At 33.2% G+C, this 20,472-nt stretch overlaps 1 protein-coding gene across 6 annotated transcripts; it reads left to right on the forward strand.

The window, feature by feature from the left end:
• Window positions 1-432: 432 nt before the first annotated feature.
• LOC116347066 (pyrokinin-1 receptor-like) lies at window positions 433-18,674 on the forward strand. 6 transcript variants are annotated; one of them, XM_031777467.1, is made up of 7 exons: window positions 433-973; window positions 10,496-11,131; window positions 12,412-12,567; window positions 13,762-14,984; window positions 16,099-16,292; window positions 16,986-17,106; window positions 17,290-18,674. In XM_031777467.1, the coding sequence occupies exons 4-7, from the start codon at window positions 14,123-14,125 to the stop codon at window positions 17,976-17,978; spliced, it is 1,866 nt and encodes a 621-aa protein (XP_031633327.1). In that variant the 5' UTR covers window positions 433-973; window positions 10,496-11,131; window positions 12,412-12,567; window positions 13,762-14,122; the 3' UTR covers window positions 17,979-18,674. The 6 variants fall into 6 exon arrangements, with proteins under 6 accessions (XP_031633327.1, XP_031633328.1, XP_031633326.1 ...); XM_031777468.1 differs by lacking the exon at window positions 10,496-11,131; XM_031777469.1 differs by lacking the exons at window positions 433-973; window positions 10,496-11,131 and adding an exon at window positions 9,561-9,571.
• The last annotated feature ends 1,798 nt before the right edge of the window (window positions 18,675-20,472 follow it).

Raw genomic sequence — 20,472 nt, forward strand, 5'->3', positions numbered from 1 at the left:
GTTTTCACTTCATGTCATTTCCGTGAAATGTAAGGGCGGAACAAATGCGAAAAATGAACTTTTTCGAATATCAGTACGATTTCATTCCGGCTAAAAATCACACAACCAACAACAACACAAACAACGGCTGAAGAAGAACAGAGAGAATAATGGAACGCATATGAATTGGATGGGATCTCTCTTCTGTACAAATACCGATAGCTATCGCGATAGCAATACGAGCAACAACCACATAGAATAGCACAGAGCCACACTAGAACAGTCACAGCAACGTTCGTTTCATCAAAACGTTTTCTACACACATCGACATCATCTTGGCACGCTTACGAACGAACGAGAGAAGTAGTGAAAAAGAAGAAAACCTCTCGTACCCAGTGTGTTGGATCGCTACCAAAAATATCTGGTTGTGAAGTTTAGTATGTTTCGCGAACTCATTAAATTAGGACGGAATCACCGAAAGCCAATGTTCTTTAGTTGGAACTTTTGCTATTTGCCAATTCGTTCTTCAAATCAAATCAAACTAAGCGAAACAACATAACGTCAACATTCATCATCTTCATCAATGTTACAGCCAATCCACTTATTCACCTGCCAATTGTGCTTATCTTCGTTCGTTATTATTACAACTGAAAAACAATTTACACGATAAACAAATAATTCATAATAAACCGGGAAACACCGAGTAAAACACATGGGAAAAACAACCATGTTATTTGTGATCACTTTTATTTTGCACTGATTGTTGTGAATATTTAAATCATTTATTATTTGAAGTGGCTATTAATCGATTTTGATATCTGCTGATACATCCGTTGATGAGTTTCAAATCCGAATTTAGTGAAGTGAAGATCTTTAAATAACAATCAACGCAATTATTGTCTTTGAGGTTTTTTTTTTGTCGGTGAGTCGAATATTTTTAATTTCAAATCGTGTCGATGACGACTGGATTGTCCAACCCAACATCACTTTTCAAGTATGTATTTATGATTTTGAATTCTATAAAAAAATTTCACTCATTACAAGTTCAAAGCACAAATTGAACCGTATAAATAAAAAAATGGCGGCAAATTCAACTGCGATTCATCGTTTTTGTTTTCACATCATTTAGCATCTAATAACGACTGCTATTTTAATTTTGATCAATTTATCACAATTTCTTCGAACAAAAAAAGCGCCAAGTGTAAATTTCTCGGATCCAATTAACCGTTACTGGGAGTCACGTGTACAAAATGTTGAAATTGTATCCATGAACACAAAATAATGAAATTTCATGCTGAACGGTCAATTTGCCTGCAGTTTCATTATACTCTTTTCTCACTTTCTCTCGCTCGTTCGCAATCTCGGTCTCTCTCTCTCTCTCTCTCTCTCTCACACACACACTCACTTTCATTCTGTTCCCTCGTTCCCAATTTGTCTTGCCAAAAAATCGAATAACATTGAAATTCCTGAGAAAAAGCTGCCATCGTAGAAATGAATATTGTTCTCTATAGTGTTTGTGCGTTGAATAGAATTGCGTGTAAATTAAATACTAAAAATTTTATGCTCAATTTAGTAAGGAACAGTAAAGCGAAATTAATATGAGAGCACGGGTTCTGAATACACGCCGAGATTAAAATTCAGTAACAAAAAGGTATAAAAGCGAATTCACCACGAAAACCATATGAATGGGCCAAATGTTTGGATTAAATTTAGTGTAAGCTCACACACTCACACACACACACACACACACAACACACACCACACACACATTTCACGCGCTTAAGAAATATTGGAATAGACATTTTCCGTTAAAACCAATCCACCGGAACGTTACAGATATAAGACTCCACATTATTATGGCCATATAGGCACCGATATTTTATGGGTTCTAAGGGTTTTGAAAATTTACGTTTTGCCATTTACAATATTGCCATTGTTATGTACAGCAACAGATCGATTGTCGAAATAACTGACATGAAAATTAAATATAAAAAGGGTCCATGCAATCGGATTTCATTCGTTTCTCGGATCAAAATAAAAACGAAATATAAGTGAGTTTTGTTTTGTATGTGCGTGTGGAATCAATCGGTGACGATCCCCTATCTAGACACCCTTCTTACCTATTCAGATTGGTCAACATCTTATATTATCTCATCTAATTTTGATGAAATCATTATATCATCCATTTCGAATTTGATTTGAAATTTTTCGGAACAGTACACATCCAATGACATCAATAAAAACCACGACAAAGGTGCTTCATATTCGAAAACTTTGAGCCAAACATTTGGTGTTCTATATTTTGTACATTAGTCGCACATACACGGATATTCAAAATGAAACAACATAAATTACAACCAAAAGAATCACAAAAACTATAGCGAAGAAAAGAAATAAAATGCAACAACATCAGCAACAACAACAATAACAACAAAATACACCTGAAAAGCTCGAAACATAATCGTCAAACTTATGTGTTTATTTGTATTGGCATTGTGTTCGTGCATTATTCGAAATGTAAAAACGAGATCGCATTGGTTTCAAATCAATATTTATTTACCCATTTAATCAAATGCATTGCGCCATTACATCAATTTATTTATTTACACCTTCTTTGATATGTTAGAATTTTTTTGGCACTTTCCGATGTTGATTGTTCAGTACACAGAGTGATTGACTTATTCAGCAAATTGTGCCGATACGATACCCGCATAGGGCACGCACCTAGGGGATATCCATGCGAATTAGAATTAGCACATTAGCAAAAAATAGGGAAATTTACATGAAGAAAATAGCGAAATTAGCAATAAATAGCAGAATTAGCACTGTACATGTATATACTTTAGTAAGCATTTATTCTTGAATTTATTGAAATAATTAATTAAAATAAAATTCACAAAACAAACGAATTGAATACTGTTGAACTAAAATGTATCAAAATATGTAGTTAAATACGCCTTTTCCCATTTTTAAATAAAAATATATTCAATGGCACGTAACCAAGCACGTTCCATCTGTATTAATTACAATTTACGAATTGCAATCGGAAATGTAGATTTGATGACAGATTTCTTACTGAAAACGTATACGCTAGTGCCTGCTTCAAATATACACGTTGAAAGTGTCAACTTGAAACATTTACGTAAACACATTTCGATTATTCGATCATGCAGTCAATCTGACGTATGCAATATTTTTGACGTACTAGAAAAATTAGCAAAAAATAGCAGTATTAGAACAAACTAGTAGAAATACTAGCAGAATTAGTGAAAAATAGAGAGAAATAGCGTTTATTATTATAAATTATTCGATCTGCAATTCATGGTTATCCCCTAGGCACGCACACACACGCACCGTAACAAAACACAAACATAAAAATGAAATAAGAAGAATTTCCAATAAATACAATCGTAAATCATACACGCATACCAGCCCGAGGGGTATTACTGTGGGAATACCTAAAGTGATGTGACCAAAAATTTGGTAGACTGATGGTGGCATCAACATCTACAATATTAATGACAGCAAGAATTTGTCGAATAATTTTTGCGACAAAAATAATAATAGCAGCTGAGATTGCCAAAATCATATTCACAAAGGATGCCTTTGATGGGCATGATTTTTTGGGCCATGTCATCCCATTGCTCAAAGATCTTTCATTTCGATATGTTCATCATCATCTTATTCTTCTAGATTTTTTTTCTTCTCTTTTCGATTTTTTGCAATAAAACAAGTGCGAACGAGAAAATTTTGAGTCGAAAAATGGGTGTATAAAAACGTTGTTTTCTTGGCTCGTGTGATCATCATTCCAATGAGAAACGTCATAGGTGCTTAGGATTGCTGAGCAAAGACAAAATGATATACATTATTCATTTTTTTTATTGTCGTGTGTACTCAAGTGTTTTTTTTTTTGTTCTCTGTCTCTCTCTATTTTTCACGCCTCTTATACAAACGAATTCCAAAAATACGCGTTGCGATCGAAAGCAAGGCCACTGTTCACAGCTGTACTTACGCATTAAATTCGGTCGTATTTTTTTTGTCGTCGATTTGTTTGTTTGTGCTTACACATTTTACTCATGCATGTTTCGTATCTCTGGAATCGATGTGAGCATCATTTCCATTTACAGTTTGCATTGTAATTGACACGCACTGCACAATACCATTACATATTGATTTGGCATTTTTATTGTGAAATCTAGTCGTGCGTACATTCCGTTAAAGCAGTCGAAAACAGACGGGCCAAAAGAAGTAACTGTGCGTGTGTAAAATAAAAGTGTGTGAAACGAAGTTGTTATTAATCAAAATGGTGTGAATTTCATATTTGTTATATCCTGTACGCACAAAATATAATGCCATTCGAATATTAAGAGGAACAAGAACGAAAAAAATTCGGCAACATTAGCAGAGTAAAAGCAAATGCCATTTCCGGAGACATGAAAATCGTTATATGCTTATTTGGCAATGTTAGCCCATTTAAGAATGACGTGGGCCGTATGTGCTCTGCTGATTTGATTGTAATTCGACAGTCCATTTGCCATACAGTCTCCATGTCGCTTCTATGTCTTCATGGTGGCAGTGGAGCGTTTTGTTTTTATCGGCCGTACGAATATTTGTACGTTTTTTTCAAGTATCCACTTTTCGATGTGGAATCCTTTCTTGGACACTGATGCAGGCACGCATTCGTTCCCCTTTTTTATGTTTGAATTACATTAGCAACGTATGCAAACTCATGTGCTACAGAAATGTTCATTGGGTACGTTTTTTCCTTTGCCGAAATCAAACAAGAAGAAATTGATGGAAAGGAATTCAAATGGACCATTTTTTTTGTTTGTTTATTTATTTTTGAGCACAATCTGAGCTTGGAAAAAATTAAAAGAAGGAAGAGGTAAAATTTGACGATTGTTTTTGAGCATTTAGTTATTTGATTTGGAATACGTTCAATGGAGGTTATTATTATTATTATTTTTGAATCTTTGCCAAGTGGTGACGTATTTATAAAGATTTTTTGGAGCAAACCGAAAATTTATTGATATAATTTCAAAATGTTTACGCATATTTGAACAAAAATCGATCAAACAGCTCTCAGCATCCTACTCAGAAATGAAGCGCACAAAAATCACAATAAGTTGTGCCATGAGAAAGAACTTTGTACACACGATAATCAAAATGGCATTTATTTATCTCTGGATATAGTTTTATACAGACGTTATTATAAGCTGGCTATTACATATAGGAAATAAGATGCTGAAAATATGCAGAAACATGTTGAGGAGAAGAATTGTTGTTGTCATAAAATTCAAATGTACCAAATAGCTGGCTACGTACTATAATTCGTCTCATTTCGAAATGAATAGTCAGCTCAATATAACGCCTTATTTTATATTCATTGTGGTCTGGATATAATTTACTATAGTTCGTCGGAAATGCGTGTGGTAATCCCAATCCAGAATAAATTTTACCACTATGCGGGCTTATGTCATTTTTCTTCATTCATTTTTTCACCGAAAGATATCTCAAAGCGTTTAGCAGTAAGACTAAGACATTTTTCCCCGTATAAATTACAAAAGTTCGTTGTTTTGCTCATCTCTCATCCGCACACACACACACACACACACACGCATACACTTATTTACCGAGAAAAACAAATCGTTTTTCTTCCTTACGGCTCGCATTATTACGATTAGTTATGTATAGTGTTGAACTTGTCCCCTGCATATATGCAAACACATTTACAAAATACAACAAACATTTATTATATGTGCTGGGATACCAGGCAAATTGCATACAAATTGTCCTTCATTTTTGTCATTGATATCAATGGCCTATCTTTCGTTGGGCGGTTTCACCTACACTGTTTACATTTTTCTTTCATTTCTCTTTTTTTTTGTCATCGTTAGACTTTGGTGTTATTTGGAAAAACACAATGTTTATGTGTATTTTTCACTTTGAAAATAGTCACCCTCCGATTTTATCGATTGAAATAACATTTTGCGTAGGTATGTTGATTTTGTGCCCATAGTTGTGCGTCAAATTGAATGTCAGAAAAATAATATTCCATGTCCGTGTCATAAACATTTATTTTTTCCAATAAACGTAAATGTAGAAAAACGGAAATATTTAAATTCTTTCAATAAATTACTTGCCCAATATCAGGACAAACAGCTGCCGAATCAACGTCAAAACGTTAGTATGATGTGCGTGTGCTGTGTGTTTATATGTTCAAGATTGTCGAAAATGCCGTTTTTAAAAATCAAATCGACAAAAATATCTCGCACTAGCGACATACACAAAAAAATGTAATTGTATCGTTTTTACGGCAGTATTTTCATTAATGGAAAGTAAATTCGAACTTCAAATTTGGTAAACTTGAACATCTGACAGTTTCACCTGGTAATGGAAATGAAACAGAACGATTTGCAGACTCGTCATTGCAATCTATACGATGTGCTCGCTTTTTCTTATTTCGCTCCCCCACAAAAATGCTCAGGTAGCGATTTATCATTTTTTAAATTGCGTCAAAAAATCGATCCAATTATAAAAATTTATTTATTCTTCACCAAAGCAGATCGGTGTGAATTGTTCATTTAATCTAAAAAAAATGCGTTCAAAAATATCCCCACACAAGCCCTATGAAGTTATTGTTTTTTTCATGATTTTATTATCCAATTGTGTACAATATTATTGTGTGCATTCAATGATATTTGCTTCAATTGCTGCAACTTATTTGAAAAAATTCGTCATTTTATTTCCATCAAAGAAAAATATTTGCTCTTTCCGTACAAATCTGTTTGAATTTCTATGGTCCATTTGTTATTCAAGAGGATAATATCAAGAGGGAGTAAATTAAAAGATATATTTTGAAAAACAAGTATATTTCTTAATATCATATATATATCTTTCAATAAATCTTTTTCTTGGCTATTTTCTCGTTCTCTCTATTTTCAAGTATTCTCATAAAAATGAAAGAATGAGCATTCTTCAAACATTACAACAATTCCACTAAAATTGAAATCAATTACAAGGACTGTTAAGTTCAGATGTACGTATTGAGTGTAAAAAGGGCAACAGCAAAAGTACACTAAAGCTTAATATCGATGTTACTAAAGTAATTTTATATTGAGACGGTGTCGAGTACCATGACCCGATCAAACATACTAAAACAAACGAAAAGTGAGAAAAAAAGTGTAGGAGTGAGAGAACAGTTGAAACAATTATATGTGTAATGACTTAGGCATCAACAGAAAACAAAAATACAAATCAAGATGCAATTCACTTTGGCTTCTCTGGCTTTGCGTCTGAACCAGTCTGAACGAACAAAAATTCCGTCGTTGTGAGGCCTTTTCGTTGATCGTGCGTGCAAAAAAAGTAATAGTCCGCTATTTTATGACGTACATTTTAATTAATCGAATTACTTCTATTTATTCACCCATTATTTGTTGCTCGTAAATCATACTCGATACAAAGAAAATTAAAAACAAACCGTACATCTACATACACATACACGCAAAGCGTTTTACTTCGGATCACTGTAGCTTGATGTGTCATCAAGCTTTAAAATCGTTTTTGGTGTGGCTGTACCCAAGCATGGTGCAAATAACGCCGAAAAAAACAATAAAACTACTGTAAATATTTATCATCAAGCGTTATTGTCACGAAAGATGTGTTTTTTTATTTGTTTCTTTGATAAACGCCGAATAATTAGCCAACAGCAGATTCATCTATTGTTTGTATTTTGTAGTTGTTGTTTTTTTTGTTCATCTGAGGTTCGTGGGTACTTTTGCGTTGAAAATGATGTGAATCCATTTCGGTGGAAATCATTTAATTAACTAGATATATGATTACATCTGGATAAGATGATTTTAATGAAATTTTGCGCTGTTATTTTAGTAATTCAAATTTGTTCTGCTATCTTTTTTTGGCTTCTCTTCTATTTGCATGTAATAAGTAATCGCTTTACTCAAGCAATACTCATGCTGAATGACATGAAAATGTGACATTATGAAATTCGTTTTGATGGTAAAATACATAAATAGCATACTATATTTTCGTATCTTCATTCAGACGCACACATGCGCACGGTTTTTTGATCAGGGGGGTCAAATTGACTTTGGTCTCAAGAGAGGGAGGGGGTATTTATATGAAAAAACTAAAATAACAATTTTGCATGAAAGAAACATGTAAAAATGCGTGTTGGTGAGCGAAGCGGGCCGAAATTTTGCAAGTTTTACTTCAAAATCAGTCAATTTTTGCTATTGATTATACATTTATATTGAAAATCTGAGAAAAAAATTTGCCTCAGGTGGGGGTCAAACCGGAAAACCCCCCAGCGCGCATGTGTGTTCAGACGATGTACACAATTGGATTAACGCTTCACCGTAGTAATGTCAATTATTCAATTTGTTTTGCAGTTTATGAATTTAATTAGTAGCAATATTAATAATTCACTTATCTCACCGAAAACCAAGATTTCATTTACCACAATACACACAATTTACAAATGGATTCACTCATAAAATTAAAACATTTCATAATCATGAAGTGTTTAACCATTTTACTAAGATGAATATTTTCTGCAAAACAGTGCATACATTTATTTTGTCGCGACATTTTACAAATATTATCGTAATTTGTTAATGATTATCATTTGATTTTATCAGGGACTGTTTCTCAGAGCAATGTATGTGAGGAGGGGTGCTGAGGAGCAAAATATTAAAAGTTGAAAAAATGTCAAAAATCATAGAATATTTTCAATTTGAACAATTTTTTTAAGCTTTTTCTCAGTTGCTGCTCCTCTTAGCCACAATGCAAACAAAAATAGTTGAATACTCTGTAAAATTGGCTCAACCGAACTGACAAACAAACTATATCAAAGGTTATTGGTATCGCGTGTCATTTAACTATGCTATTGTTATTACTTATTCTCTATATGTCAAAACAAAATTTTATCCATCGAATAAGCATGAACCAGCGTTTTGGTGGAGCCAATTCTTGGAGTGAATTTATTTTTACAAATATGAATAAAACGTGGAAAATAATAGCATGACCATGGTCATAAAATCATGAGCACATAAAACGGACACAATATGTATCGTATGCCGTAATGTGAACATTGAGCTTGAAATCCATGTTCAATTGTGTGTGTGTGTTTGTTTGGTTGTATTAATGTAAATCAAGGGCAAAATGAACTTGTTTTATTTTTCACTTGTCTTTTTTTGCATTTGTGGTTATATGATACAATATTTACATAATCACTTCGTATGTATTTATTTGTCTATTGCTTATGGTGCATGGTTTTTCCTTTGTGTTGATATGGCCATGTGCGTGATGTTTCATTTTTATACAGCATCTTCAAAGACACTCACAGAGAAGATTTTGATTTTTTTATGAGCAAAATGATCCAAAGAATTGCTTATATTGATATGGTTTACGGGTCGATTATTACAGCATGTAGGCTATAACGTTTTCCACTCCCACTCAATGCTTAAGGTAGATTTTTCAAAACGATGCAATCCATTATGTGGCCGATATACACGAGAAGCTTTTCATGGATTCAGATTTTAGATTGAAATTTGTACCTTCGACTCACTCAAATGTAAGTTACACGTTATTCACAACAACAATACAGATGACATATAATTCAAAAATCATGTAAGACTTCAAAGCACAGAGCAGCAAAAATCATCCCTTGACAGTTTATGACATTCAATGCATTTAAAATGTAAACCGAACGAACTGTCATTCAGAGGATAATGTTCGATCTGTACGGTGACGTTTTTTTTAGATTTGGCGCAAAATAATGAACGCACGGTGATTTAAACTTTCCTTTTTTACTTTGTAAAACACACAAAAGATTGATTAAAATCAAATTTCATTACTTTCACTTTATACGACAAATATTGTTTGGCCAAGACAGAAAAAAAAGAACAAAATGGTTTTACCCTGAGGCTTTGGTATGACACCTCTGTCAATTGCAGTAATGCACATAACATTTTTTTTTTTCAAAAACGACAAGAGATGTGGGTGGAACATTAAAATCGAAATTGAGACTGAATTCAATAAACAAAAATGAGCAAATGTTCTTTGAACTTTGTTGGTCTAACAAAAAGTGAATGTCATTTTTATCACCAACCATATTTGTATGTGAAGAAAAAGCGATTGAGCAAACAAAATCGGCAACTACGTAATATGATGAAAATGCAAGTGGCAGGCGCATTTGCAGTTCAACTAACAATAAATCAAACGACGGACATTTCAGACGGTTTTATCACATCAATCGAGACATCGGGCGTAAAGTTTTACAACAAAGAAAAAAAACTTACATATTATTAATCAATTTGAATGCAAAAGGCATATTGTATTTGTGTGAGTGTGTGAGTGTGTGTAGAATTTTTTGTGTGTTTGCATCAGCATCTCCCCCATCTCGTAATTGCTGTTTCACTGAAAGGACATGACGTCATTTTTTTCATACAAATCATTACATTTGTCGTATGCTAACAAATGTTCGATACTTTTTCAGATTTATTACAAAAAATTCGATTCACATTTCGAATAATTTTATATTGAACGGGACAACATCTGCGAAAGGCAAAATTTACGGCGAATGTTCAACAGTTTTTTACTGCCACATCAATGGAAATCGGCGTATATTTCATATGCAAATATTTTGATTGATTTTCTTCGTTTTCAATTTACCGATCATTTCGTCCATTCATATTTATAATTGATTGCAAATAAAAATCACTGTTCTTTTTTTGGCTATTTCTCGTTTGTTGACATTCGTACTCTCTCACACACACACATTGTTCCCACCTTTTGAACTTTCGACAAACAATATTTGAAAAAGTTAACAAAGAAGTTAAATTAAGTATTTCAACTAGTGAGAAAGCGGAAAAAAATAAAATAAATTATTGTTCAAATACAGACGAGCGCAAGGTTATTTTTCCAATTTCAAAGAAATTTCCAATTTTGAACAAAAAAAACGGATAATTATGCAATGAAATCAGAGACGGAAACAAGAAAACGATAAAACAGCGACTGTAGACGTTCGTGAAACTTTCTACGTCTTTCGTTTTATGTTTGCGCCAGTTTTAAAGTTAGTGCAAAAAAACTGTGTATCTGTTGAAAAGAGCGATAAATCAATAGGAGTGTTTAGGTAAATTTTTTCTTGTTTTTTTTCTTCTCTCCTTTCTCATCTTTTCCGCTCTCGTTCTGTTTGGCTTTGGTTTGATGTATTCAGTCAAAATTAAATTTTTCATACAAAGTTAATATGTTCAGTTTGTAAAAGAATGTATCGATATAAATATTTATAAATATAAAATATACAGAAATGTTGGTGTTGTTGGCAAATGCCAGTCTAACGATTTTCTAACAAATTAGCTTCCAAAAAAAAGAGTCTTCAACTGAAATAAAGTCATTATATGCACACCGAGGTTTTGATATGCGAGCGAAATATTCGCTGCCTAGGCTCAAACAATTTCAGTTGGCGTTGTTTTTTCTTCGGTTCTTATTATTGTTTCTGATGGTTCGAAGCTGAATATAATCTTTGCTGCTTTGAATAAATTCAGGACCGCCTAAGCGACAGAGAACAGAGAGTGAAGTAAAAAAAAGTATAAACACGATGAGAAAGCTGTACAAAAGTTTATGTGCACAAAACATGAAGCGAAAATAAATAAAACAAATTAATATAAACATAAAATTACACATCAATTTGATGTCGTGGAGAGTGAATGAGAAGTTTTTGCCTTAAATAAACATGTTTTTATTCACTTAATTTTTCTGAAAAGTGAACGAAAAATCAGCGTATGCTTTTAAAATTGTGCACAAACATTCTAGCCGTAATGCTAATAAAATTAAGTACATGATGTGCGTGGTAAACCGTAGTGTGTTTGAATATGTCCGTGTATATGTGTGGTTTCGTCGATATACATATATGTATTTTTCATAAGATTTAACATAATAAGCAATGAGTTAATCGCTTACAAAGAAACATAAGTCTTTTGTACACTTCTTCTCTCTCTTATCGCTTTCTCTCTCACTCTCTCTATCGCATACCAAGTTTCGTTTTAATAGGCAATTTTCAACAGCTACTATGTATTTTCATTCGCCTTAAAAGTTTCTTGCATCCCTTTAACCTTTATTTTGATGCAATTCATTAGCATTTGGTGCCTACTATTCATTAAATCCTGTCACAATTAGTGATGAAGTGTTTTGAAGACGCTTTTCTTGACTGTACAGTAAAAAACACTTTGCTTCAACACACACAGACACAAAAACTCATAATCATCATTGACTTGGTCAGTAAAAATGAGTTAGACAACAATAATAAATTGCCTGATCTCGTGTCAGCCAAACAGACGCACGAACTTTACTTCAGCTAAAAGAATTTGATCGCTTATCTGAGCATACCGTATTAATTTTAAGTTCATATTCCAGCATCAACGCAACTTGCCACAAAGAAAAAAGAAATGGGAAAAAGAGGACGGAGTGAAGGGGATTGCATCTGTTCTGCATCCAAATCAAGCTCTTCTTGAGAAGAGTAAACGCCAAGAAAAAAAAATTCACATAAACTAAAATCGTTTGTGCAAAAGTGTAAGTGTAATGGTATAAAACCGTAAGGCATTTTCAGTTGCATATATGGAGGTATTTGAGTGAAGTCCTGTGTTATTAATGTGAAAATAAATTAGTTTCCTTTCACTTTTGTTGGATGGACGAATTAAATTGGTGGTATGGCTTAAAGGGCCAGACCAAGATTAATTAGTTTTGAAATCTCTTGTGCACATTGTATTATTGAAAATGAATCATTTATATTTCATTACCCGCCGGCATTCATTTCGTAGATGTAACACACGCAGTCAGAACCACACACACAAAATAGATTATTGATATTTAGTTTTCGTTGAAAATGGCCATTCATTAATTCTCATCAAGTTTGATGATAGGGTTTTTAGATAAAAAAAAAAATATTTATCCAAATCTCCGTTTTGTGTGCACAAACATCGCGATGGTAAACATTTAGTGCATTTGTAGTTTTAAAATAATAATTGGCATAACCTTTGAAGACGTCCATTGCACGGGCGTCCATTGTATGCGGTCGAAATCGTTCGGATGAATTAGATCAAGGAAACTTTCGGTCTTTTTATTGTTGATTCTGTGCTCATCAGTAAAAGATGATTTAACCAACTACCAAATGTCATGAGACTAACTTGAACTTTTTCCCTACTCAAATAAAATCAAGCGAAATACTAAAAACGATTGATGAAGATCGATGCAACTTTTCGTGATTTACAACTTCATCAAACTTTGAATGCAAGCACACTCTTTTTTTCAATGAATTTTTATTTTTGCGTACACCACCAACTACTGTAAATTTTTGTCAAAAGTTATGCGCTTAAAGATGTTTTTCTTGTAAAATATGTTTTTCTTTATAAAAGACATTTTATGTCAATATGAAAAGTCCCTGATAAATGAGAGATAGAGTAAAAAAAGCGTGAAATAAGCGCACATTGAATTTTTCTCCATTTTGTTGTTGAAATGACGGTTGGTGGAAAAGAGAAAAGCGTTTTGTTTGTGTGTGTGTGTTTTTGTTTTAAATTTATGTTACTCTGGAGGAAACCAAGAAAGATTCGAACGGGTTTCTATCCCAAATAAAAGAATACTCATTCTATGCAAAGTTTTTTCTTTTACTTAAAATTTGAGTAAACAAGAAAAAAAATAAGAAGAAAAAAAATGGTTCCTGTTTTACTTTTGCCCCTATAATTTATAACTGTGTCGTTTTACTTGCAGGTTATCGTGGAGATGACGCTAAACGGGAGATAAGACCCAGATACTAAAACGAAAGCAAATTGTCGTCATTGCGTTGAATATTCAAAAAGTTTGAGCTAAACATTTTTCGTCACATTTCCGGGATTCATCCAGAATACCAAAACAATTGGCCACCGGGACACATTTGTACTTCGCACTCCTTCGCACAAAAAAAAAGAAACCATTACAACGATAAAGAGTGAGAGTGTGGCAACCATAAAAAAAAGATCCAAGTAACAAGAGTGCTGATAATATTTTTATTTTTGTTACGTTTCCATTCACGCCACCGGGGAGAAGAAATAAAACGAGTGAAAAATTGTGTCACACAAGACACCAAAGACAAATGGATATGAATAACGAATTTCTTAATGGGAAAATGGCGAAATTATTCACCAACGACAGTTTTGTTGACGCAAAATCTGATGATTATCGACTACCGCAAACAACATTTGACAATAATGTCGACAATTTAACGCTTATTTATGGCCCTCGACGTGATTCAATGGCGGTTGTCATACCGATTACAGCAATATACATCTTAATTTTTGTGACCGGAATCATTGGAAATATCAGTACATGCATTGTAATCGCAAAAAATCGCTCAATGCATACCGCCACCAATTATTATTTATTCAGTTTGGCCATATCCGATTTTTGCCTATTACTATCGGGCGTACCGCAAGAGGTTTATTCAATTTGGTATAAATATCCGTATGTATTTGGTGATGTATTTTGTGTGGCACGCGGTTTGATTGCAGAAACATCGGCAAATGCAACAGTTTTAACGATAACATCGTTCACGGTTGAACGTTATTTGGCAATATGCCACCCATTTTTACAACACACAATGTCAAAACTTAGCCGTGCAATTCGTTTAATTCTAATCGTTTGGGTGGTTTCAATTTGTTTGGCCATACCGCAAGCATTACAATTTGGCGTTGTTAGCGATCCATTTCACATGATACACATATGCACACTGAAGCGTGTCATTATTGAACGGTCATTTGAATTGTCAACGGTTTTATTTTTCTTAACGCCAATGACATTGATCACCATTTTATACATTTTAATCGGATTAAAATTAAAAACATCCGGAATAATCAAGCATGAAAATGGCGGAACATCGTTGCATCAGCGTGTACATGTCAATTCAACATGTCGACAACAAGCAAGCGTTAGCACAAGACGTGTGTTGAAAATGCTCGGTGAGTAAATAACTTTTCAATTGAATACGGAACGGTATAGTAGATGGTCGGAAAACAAAATCTGATTATGACATCTGCTATTTTGACACTTTTAAACTTCTCTTTTTTGTGTTCCCATACTCTTGAACAAATGGAGCACAGATTTAGATTTGAATTGATACGTTTAAATTTTTTCCCTCTTTTTTCTCCTTTTTTCCCGGGATATGGAGCTGTGTTTTTTTTTTTATGGTGTAGTTTCTCGACAAGAATATTTTAACAAATTTTCAAGCAGATAAAATTTTAAAAATTCACTTGAACCACTTAGTTTAAGAAGAGTACCAAAAAAATGCATACAATAGTTTGACAGAATAAAAGTGCTATAAAACGTACACAATTTCAGTAACCATGGTAAATGCACCGACAACATAATGCCGAGGTACAAATATGAAATGGGTAAAGTTTGTTGGTTTGCGAAGTTACTAACGTTGTCATTTCGTCAATAATTTTCTTTAAAGAACTGTACAAACATGTTTTGCAACAAATTCACCTCAATCAATGATATAATTTTAACACTTTTCCTTAATCACAATCTTATTGTCCATTTAAGTATTGAATTTCAGCGATTCGATTAATGAAACTTCGGTTGAAATTGTATTTGGCTCGAATGCTTCGAAGTTTCATAAGTTAATGACTCTTTCTAAGTTGAGTTAAAATTTCTTTTTAATTGGTTTGATTGATGGGTAACGGTTTTTATTATTCAGTTAAACTTTCTGGTTACTGAGTGTGTAGGAGGAGATAGATTCATTTAAATAAACTGCCACATTGGTTTTATTCACAAAAACGAACGATGAAAACTTTTCAAACCCAGCAACCCAAAAACTTAATCAACGTTGCCACTAAATTATTGACTGCAAGTGCAAATGAGCACACGTACACATCATCGAAATTGACTTGTTAACACAAAATACTTTGGAATAGTTTGCAGCTTCACAGTCTGTAATCACAATGATTCAACATACTTTGATTTACATAAAAAATTGATATCGAATGGATGGAGACGTTCACGTTCTCCATTATTTATACGTGCGTTTCTTTTTTGCTTTCATTCAACTGTTGTTTTTCTCTGATTTTTCAGTTGCCGTTGTGCTAGCATTTTTCATCTGTTGGGCACCATTCCATGCACAACGTTTGGTTGCATTCTATTATCGAGATCACCCTTTTATTTATGCTGTAATGACGTACATATCCGGAGTATTGTATTACTTATCAACGTGCATAAATCCATTGCTGTATAATATCATGAGCAATAAATTTCGTGAAGCTTTTAAGGTATGTAAATTTGATGAGTTTGTGTCTTGAATAAACCGAATGTTTCGGCCACATATTCAAAGTCAGTCGCATGCAGATTTCATTTGGAATATTATTTGACATTGAATGGCCGGTCGACAGAGTCGATTTTCTCAAAAGAGTCGAATTTCATATTCAACCGATAGTAAATTATTAATAATCGGACACATTTACAAAGGAAACAAAATTCTTCAAAAGCATTCACAAGACAATTCGTGTAATTTTATCATTTTGTGTGAATGTGCACATAAATAGCAACATGTAAAGATTTTTTTTTCGTCTGAAGTCTAGACACTGAACAAGAGGCCATTTCAATTAGCCAAAAATTTTATGTTGCATTGTTTTTATATCTCTTTTGTTGCGATCAATCAATAAATGCAAAAGTTCCAAAAATTTTATTTCGCTAAAGCCGCGGGCACTCGTTCGGCGCACATTAACAAGCAAAAGTGAAAATTATCAGTTAAAGTGGAAACCAATAAATAATGTATCCGATTGAGATGGAAACGAGACAAAGAGTTCGTTTTTCGATGTGGTTTTTTTTCTTCGTTTTTGTTATTGTTGTCGTTAACACTTTGTTTTGTAGTGTGTGTGTGTTTTTTTTTTCTTTATTTAACTTTTTTAACTTTCCCTGTTACTTTTATTGAACTTAATTCAATTTCAGTCTGTTTTATTTAGGAAACGTTGGCGAAATGCTTTAAATTACAAAAGAGAGAATACGATTCGTACAGCACCTACCGAATGCTTTCACGACGCCAGCGAAGATGGAACTGTTATCAAGAGTCAGGAGACTATTCTGGTGAGTTCAATTGAAAGTTTTTTTCTTGCTTCGTTGTTGTTTCAAAATTAATTACATTTTTCTTTTCAAGTAAAATATGTTTGCATTTACCTTATTTCTTGTCGTTGCCATTTTGTTTTAAATCGAAATTGGATTAATTTTCAATGTGTTTTTCCCTCTCTTTTGTTTCGACATGTTTTGTAGGTAGTTCAATCCGAGATGACTACCTATACTCAACCTCTACTCAGAAGCAGTCCTTCGATTCGATGACCGTATCACAATGTCAATCGACTAAAATGTCAATTGATTACGATTTGAACAATCAATGTGCTGGTGATTTTAATAAAACCATCATATTATCGAAGCATCAGCCACGTAGTAACAGCAATTTGGGTGCAAATGGCGTTGGAAGCAGAAGTAGTGGTGGCGGAGGCGGCGGCAATAACGTGTGCCGAATGATTGACTCAACATACAATGACAATGAAATGAATGTAAAGCATGATAAATCACATGAAATCCGGATCTCAATCAATTGTGTAAATAGGATAAAGCCAAAAAGTGAATCAAAGCTAATTCGATTTTTTCATAATATTTCACGTTGGCGATTGCATTCTCGTCACATCGGCTATTACAGTCCACGCACGAATCATTCAATCGATATGATAAATGTACGCCAAAATCCAGTTGTTGTTACAAATAATGATGCTTATCAAATTTCTGAACGGAATTTGGTACGTTTTAACAATGCAAACAATAACATGAAGAAAACTCAACACAACGACAATGACAACGATTCAATAAGTAACAGTAGCTTAAGAGATGACAACGAATTGGCAATAAAAGACGAACTGTCCGCATATATGGAAGAACTACGTTTACGTGAAATAAGATGACACATGAGAAATGCTCCGTGAGATGAACATTTTGACGCAAACATTCAAACAAATGCGTATACGTCTCTATGTAGAACGGACAGTAAAGAAAAATAGTACCATTTCATTTCAGACTGCGTTTGCATTTATATAAAACAAACAAATCAATTTACCAAACACACACGAAACCCACACAATCTCAATTTGAGTTTTTTTTTATTTAAAGAAAAAGAATAAAACATACTATACATATATAAATAAAATTACATAAATGTGATAATAATCTTAATGTGATACATAAACACGCTTTTAAGGAGGATGGTGAAATAGTGACGAAACACACACACACACATGATAAAAATTCAGTTGAAGTGTATCCAAAATTTGGATTCCAAACGAGAATGTAGCTATTACACCAATTATTATTGCTATTATTATTCACAACCGTTTGTACTATCCATTCAGTTTTCTCTTCAATTAACTATTACTATTGTACATAAAATCTATCTAAAGTTTTAACATTGTAATTAGAACACAAAATTGACCAATTAAACCAAAACAAGACAAGACATGTTTTTGTATGAAAATACATGTCGTATCTATACCAAAATCATAAACTGTATGTATTCTGTTCTCTCATTAGTTTGTAACACATAATAATTAGATTTAAAACATTTATAAAATATAAAGAAGTTTTCGAATAGTTTATGCATTAAATTTGGTAGCATTCTGTTTATTTTCATTTATGTTTGAGATTTTAACTTGATTTCTTTACAATTTGCGCATCATTTTCATCGTCATTATTTGTGCGGGTAATGTATTTTTATGATGTCTTTCTTTCTCTTGCTCTTCGCCTTTCTACATTCAATGTGAATAATTGTGTCCTTCGGTCGTTTACTATTTGCACCACAAAAAAAAAAACAACAACAACGAAGGAACACCACCAAATGGCACATTTTACGATGAAATATTATCGCCTAGATTTCGCGATTCGTAAATTGTGTTCATTTTGGTGAGCATAATTTTGTGTGAATTGTGTGATATTTTTCATGCTTGTTCAAAGTAACAAAATCTTTGTCACATCATCTTAATGGTCATAACAGGCAAAATATTCTACAATAACGGGAACAACACCGGTATTGTTGGTGCGTAAATATACACAAAAAATCGATTCACTTGTATGTGTGTGTATGTATTTGCGCACCAACAATAAAATCAAATGGAATCTTTGTCGACTTTTATAGATGTCCATAAAATTTAGTGCATCACTTAACATTTTATATGATCTCTTTTTAACGTCACTTTTATTATAATTCTTTATACACTCAGGACCATTGAACATCAGCCGTCGTCCTGGTTTTTATCTATGCCATTGATTTCTTTTTAGCTGTCTATTTTATTCGAGACTCAATCGCGACAATTGTTCATTTGCTTGAAGGTGAATTGCGTCTCTTTGATTTTTGATGTTGTTGACCCACTTCGTTTATAATCTATACAGATGTCGAGATTATTTAAACGACATTTTTTTACGAATTGATGCGTTAACTGTCCTGTCAAAAAAACACTTTTACAATACTCGAACACATCGAACAATGTGTCTGTGGCCATGGTTCATAAATCATTCTAGACACGATTGCACCAATATACCATTTTTTTCATCGTCCGTCAAATATGTCAAATTCAAAAAATCAACAATAAAAAAAAAAAATACTTTTGAATCCAATATTTCGTGTTAGCCTATATGAAATCATTGAAACAACTTAATTTATTTCGACAGATTTACTTTATACTCTCATTAAACTTTCTTGTTGGACACTTTTTCCATCGTTTTTTCTTCTTCTTCTTCTTCTTCTTCTTCGCGTTGGAAAACAAGAAAAGTTCGTTCTGGAAAAAAAGAAGAAAAAAAACGTGGCGATAAAACGTAAAATCAGAGTAAGGGAAAATCAATTGATTTTGGACAATGCGCTCCAAATTTGTGCGACGCGGTCTCATCGTACATTCGAAGTTATTCGATAACGCAAATCTTCACTTAATAAAAACAGCATTTATGTTAGAGCAAGTTTCTGGGATGAATATGATTCAATAATCTGCTGTCGACAAAGAATAGACGCGCAAAATCGAGCGATTGAGATAGAGAAGTAAATGCATTAAAACGATAATCGAATGAGCTTAAACACCTAAAACAAGTCGATTTCAGTTCAGTAAATAAATAACGTGATGTAAGATTTATCTTTTGTTTGCTTCGCCGAAATAAATCGAAAGAAAATCTTTTAAAAACAAAACGGCAATTATTGTGTGATCGACTTTTTCAACACATAAATATTTTTTTTTTTTCTCTGTTCATCGTTAAACCCGGTATTACATTTTGTAGGCTTTCAGAAATACGATAATTTATCAGTAGACAAAGGGAATAGCTCTTCCGCGAGAATTTATATTACTTCTCGTGCTTTTTTTTGGCGAGAAACTTTCTCCCAAATTAATTTCTTTGTAGTGCTTTTGCGTCCAATGCTTGTCT

Source organism: Contarinia nasturtii, unplaced genomic scaffold (genome assembly GCF_009176525.2).
Source record: "Contarinia nasturtii isolate CC-2019 unplaced genomic scaffold, AAFC_CNas_1.1 Cnas_scaffold_1699, whole genome shotgun sequence".
Lineage (NCBI taxonomy): Eukaryota > Metazoa > Arthropoda > Insecta > Diptera > Cecidomyiidae > Contarinia > Contarinia nasturtii.

Coding starts and splice junctions, on each gene's coding strand:
- LOC116347066 (XM_031777467.1), top strand. CDS start 14,123: ATGGATATGAATAACGAATTTCTTAATGGGAAAATGGCGAAATTATTC. Junction 14,985..16,098: donor ACGTGTGTTGAAAATGCTCG/GTGAGTAAATAA, acceptor CTGATTTTTCAG/TTGCCGTTGTGCTAGCATTT. Junction 17,107..17,289: donor AGAGTCAGGAGACTATTCTG/GTGAGTTCAATT, acceptor CATGTTTTGTAG/GTAGTTCAATCCGAGATGAC.